At 33.2% G+C, this 10,004-nt stretch overlaps 1 protein-coding gene across 1 annotated transcript; it reads right to left on the bottom strand.

Moving 5' to 3' along the window:
* Positions 1-603: 603 nt before the first annotated feature.
* Positions 604-9,918, bottom strand: LOC130613718 (cytochrome c1, heme protein, mitochondrial-like). The gene is made up of 8 exons (XM_057435053.1): positions 9,758-9,918; positions 7,103-7,150; positions 2,753-2,901; positions 2,380-2,677; positions 2,000-2,150; positions 1,186-1,248; positions 1,040-1,077; positions 604-829 (listed from the first exon to the last, which is right to left on the bottom strand). Exons 1-8 carry the CDS (start codon positions 9,812-9,814, stop codon positions 722-724), a joined length of 912 nt encoding a protein of 303 aa, XP_057291036.1. The 5' UTR covers positions 9,815-9,918; the 3' UTR covers positions 604-721.
* Positions 9,919-10,004: the final 86 nt, after the last annotated feature.

Below are 10,004 nucleotides of genomic sequence, written 5' to 3'. Positions count from 1 at the left end.
AAATAAATTTTGGATCTAAAAATATTTATGGCTGCGCTACCGCCGCTAGAGTTGTGGCAATATACTCCCTGGCTTACATATAACACATAGCTTTGAGCATTGTTGTGGCTGTAAAGGGATAATAAGCAACCTTGTTCCCAGGGCTTCTTGTCTCTTATTGGCGTTGCGCTTATGATAGGTCCTATCGCCGTACAATATGCACAAAAAGGTCACGATGGAGGTTGGGATCATAAGCATTTGATGTGGATGGACATCCTGAGAGTGGCGTTCTTCGAGTATAAGGCAATTTTAGATTTTTGATGGTTATATGTGACGACTACCACCTCCTGTCTTTTGACACATTAACTAGTAAACTTTTTGTACTACAAAACACTGCTTCACTTGAGTTGGTGCATGTGTTAAAATAAACAAAAAAAATTAATAATTTTGGAAATTTACATATCCCTAAATTGCCAAAGGTTTCCAGGTCTACATACAGTACATACTCGGAGGTTTTGCAGAGTAATTTGTGACTACACAAGTAACATGCGATGTATTATACACAATAAGCAGAGTACAATCGCAATAACGGGGTTCAACTAAAACACATAAAAGAAAATCACATGCAGATTCATTTTCTTTTCTCACAAGAACAGCATGAGCAAGAACACTCCGAACTTGAACGAAGCATTTTACATTCACATTTTTGTACATTCACGATAAAAATATTTTTCTAAATTTCCTAGCCAGCAGTAGAACGATAAACTAATTTTCTTGACTTGAGCACAGACCACTTGTGTCTTTTGTAGTACAACGCAATCATCGCCATTACAGATAATATCGTTAACGCCTGCAAAATGAAAACATCCATATAGTATCTTCGTCCTGTCTGAGTCAAATATGTCAAGTAGAGTAGCAACAAACGAATTCCTGTGGATTTTTCACGGTAATGTTTAGGCTATAATAGCATTATCCTTACGGACAATAATGTTAAGGGGGCTTTCTCAATGTTGTATTTTTTTAAAAAAACTTCAGAGAAGCGTAAAAACTGCACACTCACCTTAATTCCCATCCGCTTTCGGTCGTCGTGTTCTGGTTCTAAAAAAATTAAGAGTATTATTTATCTCGATGCAAAGATTCATTTGATGTTTTCTACGACAGGACAGTGTTATGACACATACGACAGGACAGTGTTATGACACATACCGGCAGCCCACTTTAGAAATGTACACACATCTTTTGACATCTGACTGACAGTAGCAGGTGTTCCTAAAAAGACAGTTCTACCAATGTATGTTATTTCTCAAAAAATTCGTTTTCTGATCCATATACCTATTTTTAACAACAAATTAGATTTTATTTAACCCTTAGATCATAAGAATCTGAAATTTCGACCATAGAATGATTTAATAATTCTAAACCAGCCACACAAATTTCTCTAAAAGTACTTTTCTCTCTATTTTAAACGATTTTTTAAAAAATAAAAACTTGAGGGAGTAAACAAAAGATTACTAGGAGTAGAATAAGCATGAGTATATTCACTACGGAAACGTGATTCATTAAAAATCTTAAAATCTTATCAATCTCTGTAATAATAGCCCTCGTCGTCTGTCTTCGCGTAAAAAGGTACCGAAAGTAGCGACACACAAAACATGGTATAAATAGGGAGGGTCACATCCGTGGATTTATCCACGGGCCACTGATTAGTTTTATGAACTTCTTGTCCAAAAACCAGAAAAATATTGGAATTTATTGGACATTTTTTAGTTTAAAGGGAAAAAGTTTTTATATAAATATTTAATATGTCAATCATAGGGAGTCGTGGAAACAATTAATTGCGAAAAAACCGAACAAAAAATGCAGAAAAACTTACTGTGAAAACCAACAAACAAAAAAATTACAGTGTGATTTTTTGCTTAAAATCTCTGAGATTTAGCATGAGGATTGTAACTAGCTTAATTTTATACAAGTGCAGGGCGTTAACTGGACAAATTTAAAAGGCGCTTGAATATGAATTTACCATCATCATAATCCATAACACCAGGATACAATTGTTGCGCCATTCCGATAGCTTGACCAGGGAAATACACATTGTAAGCTTGACCTTCTCGTAAATCAATCCCTGCTGGAGGATCCTCTTTATAACCATTCAGCAGAGCAAACACATAATCCTACAGACGATAAAGTTGCAGTAGATTATAGTACTATATTAGTAACATTTCAATACACACATTATAACATATTTCACAAGTGCTCAACCAATAACAAATATTGAGGTTCTAGTACCTAAACAATTTAATGGCAACAAAAATACAAAATATGCTGTGTCATACAGCACATTTTGTATATACTTTTATCTTAAACACTGCAGCTTGAGACATGGATGTATAAACACATTACCTCTCCCCCATGTCGTGCAGATGTTATTAAACTTAAATCTGGTGGATATGCACCATTATTAGCAGCTCTTGCAGCTTCTTCGTTTGCATATGGTTTAGGGAAATAATCAGAAAGCTTTCCAGGACGCTGAAACATATTTCCTTCCTCATCAGGTCCATCAGTGACTTGAATTTCTTCTGCTAGTGCTCTAGCTTCTTCCTCTGTATGTGAAACACCAACAAGGTTACGGAAAGCAATCTGTTCCATACTGTGACATGCAGCACACACTTGTTTGTAAACCTGATATCCACGTCGTATACTGTGTTTAAGAAAGAAAAATTGAATAGCCAGGTTTAAACAAAAATAGGTTGCAAATAATACTCAAAAAATATACCTTGAATGATCTAAAGAACTCATCATGCCATTATGACTCCAATCAAACTTTGGTGGATGCAAATTATAATCTTCTGCACTAACTGACGATTGGTACAATGTGTATCCAAAACCTGCAGTTCCTGCTGCAATCGCACCAGCAATAAGCGGCTGTAAGATAAAACAAAAAAAAATTTGAAGGCAACCTTCTGACTATATCCATATTGTGCAATTGTATAGCTATTTTATCGCTGTTGTATTATCTTTCAGGAAAATATTCAATTTCAATTCCTCTTTAAACTAAAGCATTTAGTATAATTAATTCTGCCACATAAAGTTAGTGCAGAAATAATGACATAATAGTTAAACAGAAAAGGTTACTGACAACAAAGATGGCAGGTAACATAGAATATTTTGTGACAATCTTTTTAATACTGAACTGTGCGAACTCCGACTCATAAATATTCTTTAAATGTGTTGATCGGCTATTTTTTAATGTGATGGGACAGAACTTGAAATAATAATTTGATGAACTTATTGAATAATAACCAGTCAGAAATCACGCCAAGCATTGCTGTAATGTAGAAATTACAATCAAACATGAGTACAGAAGCAGGGTGTTAACAATACAAGTTTAGCTGTTTTTTATAATGTAAAACACTAACTTTTTTCTTTTAAACTAATTAAATGTTATTCCCTTGTGTGATTTTAACATTTGATTTTATTACTTACTTAAAATGTTGATAGATTTTACTGTATATAAATGTGTTTTGTAAAAATCGTTTTTTGCTTTTTACTTTAAAGTATAAATAAATTTTATTCATTGCTTTTATTAATTTTAGTTATCCTATCAGGAGGTTATAAGGACAGACTTGATACAGAGGAAGGTGAGTTTAGATCTAACACAGTCTAGATCAGATTGGAAGAGGGTCATTAATATACCCCGTCCAACCCATGCTAGCTTGGAAAAAACGTTAAGCCAAGAATGATGATGATGACAAGTTATCCTGATGATGGAAGAAAATTCCGAAATATATTGATAAAAAATAAACTCATTGTTGGTGAATCACCTTTCTAATATTAAATAATTATTTCTGTAAATAATGTTAGATTCAAATAACATTTTGAGAGAAAGAAACATTTGTCACATTACTTCCTCTTATTTACATAGATAACAAACAAGGACCTGCTGTTTATCTCGAACCTACAAGACGTGCGAGAAGAGTTGTTAGGAGCATTGAGGCCTCGGAACTACCTGAGGAAAGTAGTAGTAGTAGAATATATTTTTACCAACAATAATCTACAGTGAATCTCGTGGATACATAGGCCTAAGAATTTAATGTGTGGCATAAGTGTTTGAAAGGAGTTCCATGATATAATATAATGATATAATACCACATAGATTGGTGCGTGAGAAGGTATTTTTTATAAAACCCCAGATTTGAGAACAAATAAGTAGATGAGAATGCATGATAAACTAGGATAAAGACATCACGTGGTAAAAAAAGGCTAATCTTGGCTATTGCTCCATTAGCACATTTCAGCCTCACTGCAATTTCATTAATTTGCGATTTCCAGCTAAGGTTTGAGTCTAACAAAACACCAAGGTACTTGACATATTTACTGTGAAAAATTCTATTCCCACCAGTCTTAAGTATCACAGGCTTGTTGACGTGTCTAAAGATGATGTATTCAGTCTTACTAGCATTAAAAGCTATTATATTGGCGTTACGCCATTGCAAGAGACACTTCAGGTCAAGATTTACTTTTTTTGTGAGACTTATGTGAGGAAGATTGGTACCATTTTTGTTATCGCCCAGACTTAAAAAGGGGAAGAGCTTTACCTCGAATACCATAATGGGATGGCTTTTTGAGTAATATATTGTGGTCAACAGTATTAAAGGCCTTTTGCAGGACAATAAAAATACCACAAGCATAATAACCTTTATCGAGCGCATCAAGAATTATTTGGGAAATGTTTATGAGGGTGTGAGAAGTAGATAATGTTTTCGAAAACCAAATTGATGACTATACAAAACCTTAAACTTTTCAAAAAAACTATATATACATTTATACAAAAGTTTTTCAAATATTTTGTCAATATTAGACAGAAGACTGATAGGATGGTAGTTAGTGCAATCCGTTTTAGAGCCTTTTTAAAATACAGGAATGACCTTAGCATATTTGAGGTTAAGAGGGTATTCAACAGTTGAGAAACATAAATTGATATCCTCGAATAGTGGGGCAGATATATCATCCTTGATGAAAGATAAAATTTTGGTGGGAATGCTATATGGACCAGTTCCTTTTTTAAGTTAAAAGTTTTAATACAATCAGCAACTTCCTGTGAACAGACAGGATTAAGGAAAATAGAACTGGGAATAGGGTTACCAAGAAAGCTAGAAAATGTTTATTGGCAAAGGGTATTTTGGACCGGATTTTATCAGCAATGAAAAAGAAAAAAATATTAAATTCGTTTGAAATTTGACCAGGATTAGAGGAAATAGAACCATTGATATTCAAGGAGGTGGGTACAAACTTATCACTATGTTTTAATGAGATAATAGACCTAACACCCTTCCATACATTAGAGATGTTATTGAGATTATCTTTAAAATATCTCCTATAAAAATTACGCTCACTTTGTCTACAGAGAGAAACAATTCTATTACAATATCTTTTGTAGTTTTCTCTATGTACAGCTTTCTGAGTTGCTTTTTACAATGCAAAAAAGATCTATAAAATTGATTGAGTGGACGATGCCACAAGTCATCCATGGAGAGTTGAACTTTTCGTTATGCTTTTTCTTGAGGATTGTTTAATTGGTGCATGAAAATCAAGTAGGTTTTCAATTACTTTGAAAAAGTTATCAAATGTGGTATCAACATTTTGATTAAGTAATTTTAACACATCATTCAATTTACCTTTGAAGGTCATTACGAAAAATGTGTTGTAAAAAGGAAAAAAAGGAAATAATGTCAAAAAGTCAAGTTACAAAAAATTGTCAAATTACAAAAAATCTTTATCCACATGGCTTAAATAAAACTTCAAAAAACATTCGAATAGTTCAACTACATTTTGACAAAATTTATACAGAATTTTTTTTTACCGCACGGGGGTTTCATTTTTAAAATCGTTAAATAACACTTGCAGCATGAAGAAAATCTATTAAATTCGAACCTGCTACTGTTTCCAATTGTTTTATAAAATGAAGAAATTATCTACAATTAAATCCATGATAGAATGTCTGTTCCGTGTGTAAGTTCAGTTATGCAGACTTGATTCATCCGTGCTCCGTCAGCGTTCACCTCCGCATTAGTTAAGAACCGCATGACTAGATTTAATTTAACTAAGTCAGGAGTTGATGAATTAGCTAGGATGGTCAGGTTGGCTATGAATAGACATGCTCGTGGATTAAAAGGACCAGGACTATATCAGATGCTTTGTCCGACGAAATGTAAATTTTGTCTGACGAATATCCAAAAGTTATTTTGAGGGCTGCCATCGCACGTTACAAAATGGATTTTATAGGTTGATTTTGAAAACTCTATTTTTCAGACTTGTGATTAATCACACGCCTCTCCTGAAGACTGATATTTAAAGGGTAATAAGACTAACAAAGCTTAAAAAAATAATATTTTCAAAATTGCAGACGCTTCACTCTCTCAAGTCGGCAAATTATTGCCGAGGAATTGACGCTGGAAACGACTATGGTTTAGTAAGGCACTACCTTTTCTACCTTCACAGGGAGCATGCTCTAGAGAATACAGAAATTTTGTTTCAGTAATTCCAATGACGTCAAAATCATGACCTAATTCATCAAAACATTGCTTAAGTTCATCAAAATGTAATGATAGAGAGCCAATATTAAAAAAAAATATTGAAAAAAATAAGTATTCCTGGAGTGTGAATTCTCAAGAATTCATTAAAATTGTAGTACTTGTAATTTACTCCAAACACATCAGCATGTTCACTCATTATTCAGCAGAGGATGTGAGAGAGCTGGCTGGTTGATCTGGTCATCGCATAACAGTAACTGATTTGGCAAAATAATAGATTTCAATCATCTTTAGAAACGCAAATAATAATAATAATGATAATGATAATTATAATAATAATAATGCTATAAAAATAAAATGCATGCTTGTCATGCGTGATCACACTCACACACTTACACACATTAGCTAAAACCAAATTGCGCATGATATTTTCTGGTCTTAATACACATTAATTTTCTGTACACAGTAATTAAAGACTTAACATAAAGACATAAATAAAAGCAAATCTGGGTGTGTTTCTTTGCTTAGTCAGACTCTAGCCTTTTGGTTGAAATTATAAAAGACTCTATGATAAGTCAAATACAACTACTTACAAGTGAGGACTTTTTAGCTAGTTGTGTACCATGGGATAGCCATGCAATCTAAAAGTGCAGAAATAAAGTTATGTTACTACTGAATTAATTACATGATATTTGATGTTTTATATGAAAAAAGGGAAACGAAAATAATAATTTAAAATTTTTAGGCCTGTGCTTTCTTTGTTTTGTGAATGTACTACAAGAATTGATTTTTCTACAGCATATAGTTAACTACATGTTAAAGAAAGTTTTTTTGGCAAGATCCTAATGTTGTGTCTTGAAAAGAAAAACAAACAAAAGAGATAAATTAAGTTTAAAATTTAAGAAGAGCAAAAAACAAAGTTTGAATTAGAAGTATGATATTCATGAACTGTTTAATGGACTTTAGAGATAAAAACTCTCTAGTGACACCAAAGCAGGAGAAATATGCAAAAAAAAAAACACACATGGAAAGAAATTCACAGGACTGGTGTATTTTAAGGTATGTACAACATCCCAAACACATTTTTACCTGACCAAAATGTTTTATGGAACAAACAGTGAACCCAAAACAATGCTAGTTATATATATACATTTTATTTTAGGAAACAATCAGAGCAGTGAACAATAAACACTCTAGGCTTGGAAGCCCTTATCTTTGATTTTAAGATTTAGATCAACATCATTTTTCACCCTTTGAAGTACCATGATAAATGATAGAGCTTAAAAGTTTTGTGCTGTGGATCTGTGGTTCACAACAAAATTTTTGTAAGTTGGTAGGCCATATATGTTTGTCTACTTAATTGCAAACCAACATGCAGACAGGGCTTTATAGGACGTTCCCTTCAATTTAGTGTCCAAAAAAACAACTCTTCCGACCAACCACAAAAAGGTTAAAAAAAATTTAAGGCCATGGAAACTGTTTGTTTTATATTCCAATGCAGCACATCTTTTAAAAGCATGACAACGAAATGTTTATAGCAGGTATAATGTCTCGTAAAAAATCTTTCGTAAAAAATCTTTCCAGAAAACATTATAACCTGGTGCTGTACAGTAAAACTTATGTTGAAAGTGAAACAAAGAACAAACTTTTGAACAAGAGAAGCTATTAACATTTTGTGGACCAATGATTGTTTAAAAATTTGTAGAAACTATTATTATGAAAAATAAACAGTGTTTAAACAGTGCAAACAAATTGGAACAAAAAAGAGGACTTATACTTGCAGGCATGAAAATAGTAAAGGATATGATCTGTTGTTTATTAAGTTAACAAAAAGTGTTTGACAATAGAATACCAAATTACACAATTTCCTGTGTAAAGTGTGCGAAAATTAAACAATAGTTTAAGTTTTTAAAATTGCCATTTTAATTTTTCCTAATCAGGTGTTAAAGCTGTCATTTGTGACAACCTTTACAATGTAGATAAAGAATTCTGTCCTCCACCATAGCTTGTAATAAGGGTTTAAAGTAATATGCACTTGTCTGGCAGTCAACAAACATTTTGTGGAGGTTATATATGTATGCCTAATCAGATTTTGATTCTTAGGCCTTTAATTTTTTTTTGTGTAAAAGTGTTAATCATATTTAATCAACGGAAAGAGACAGTCAAAAAGCAATAAGGTTAAACGTTGGATGAAAACTTACAAGTCATCAAAGGGACAGCCCGTCAAAAGACGGGTCAGTGCGTTTGCAAACTTTGGACATATGTATGCAAATTTGTCTTAAGTTGGTACAGGTCTAACTATTGACACAGGAATCTCCTGCTTTTAAAAACCGTGTCATTGGTTGAGTCAAACTCAACCATACACAAAAGACTCTAACATATCTTAAACAAAAGCTAAGCTAGCTATACCTGTATATATAACATGCCATTACACTGAGCTGAATGTAAGTCACAATTATTTAGCTAATCATTATGCACACAACAATCCATCATCTCAAATGATGCAACAAGGAAGTCTCTAACTGCTTAAAAAATGCATATGCTGTTTGCCAAGTAGCTAGCCTTGTACAACAATATGCCCCGAAAAAGTTGTAGCAGTTCAGTTTTTTCACTTTATTAGAGTTAGTTAAAGTTAAATACAAGGTCTTGATGTATGCAAACATCTTTTAACGTCATGTTGCAAGTTGGTCCTGGCCTGTCAATACACCTTTACAATAATTTGGGAAACTAACACTCCATCGCAGCTTATATTGCGATCGGAGGAAGTAAACATCACACTTTTTATAAGAGTTTATTAAGGAGAAAGCACGTTCTTTGGTGCTAACTTTTCTTGTCGCGTTTTGCTTTTAATGAATAGTACACATAAGTTATATCTTATTATTATCAACGTTTACTGAAAAGTTCAAAGAAATTGATACAAAGAAAGTTAAAAAGCTGGAGAAAACACCCTTTGTCTCTAACAAGCTCTTACAAAAACATGTTTTTCCTTTTTCTGATTTGTTAAAACAACGGAGAGTCGTACGAAAGCAATTTTTGACATTTAAAGTCGGAAAAACTATAGCGACACAAAATATTCTATATGCTCGTTTTTTCCCCACACCAGTATTTCATATTATTAAAGTGCTTCACTTTAAAATTCCAATTATGAGTGCGAACTTGTTTAAAATGAATAGCTATGACACCTCTAGCTAAATAAAGACTTAGGAGGACATGATTCCTTCAAAATGCAATATAAACGTGTTATCAACCTGACAAGCCTTCCGAAGTCTTCCAAAATCTGCACTTTTCCTTAGCGGAGTAAACATATCACAGTTGGATGCAACCACTCTTGTTGTGGCTTTTTCAATTCAGACTCTTCCTCCGCTTGTTGGCCTTGCGGGACCGGGAATACTGTGAACTTTTTAAACCCATCGGCAAAAAGGACAAAACCGTCCAAATGTGGTACAAGCTGGCCGGTTAAGAAAATATAATTTTCCATTGGTTCCAAAAAGCAGT

This window comes from Hydractinia symbiolongicarpus, chromosome 11 (genome assembly GCF_029227915.1).
Source record: "Hydractinia symbiolongicarpus strain clone_291-10 chromosome 11, HSymV2.1, whole genome shotgun sequence".
NCBI classification, from domain to species: domain Eukaryota; kingdom Metazoa; phylum Cnidaria; class Hydrozoa; order Anthoathecata; family Hydractiniidae; genus Hydractinia; species Hydractinia symbiolongicarpus.
Note: the sequence above shows the minus strand (reverse complement) of the source record. Positions and strands in the feature narration are given on the sequence as shown.

Excerpts from the sequence above, each read along its gene's own strand:
- LOC130613718 (XM_057435053.1), bottom strand. The coding sequence starts at position 9,814 with ATGTTTACTCCGCTAAGGAAAAGTGCAGATTTTGGAAGACTTCGGAAG. Across the intron at positions 2,902-7,102 it reads TAGCTAAAAAGTCCTCACTT|CCGCTTATTGCTGGTGCGAT; the intron begins GTAAGTAGTTGT and ends TTTATCTTACAG. Across the intron at positions 1,249-1,999 it reads TGTTATGGATTATGATGATG|GAACACCTGCTACTGTCAGT; the intron begins GTAAATTCATAT and ends CTGTCTTTTTAG.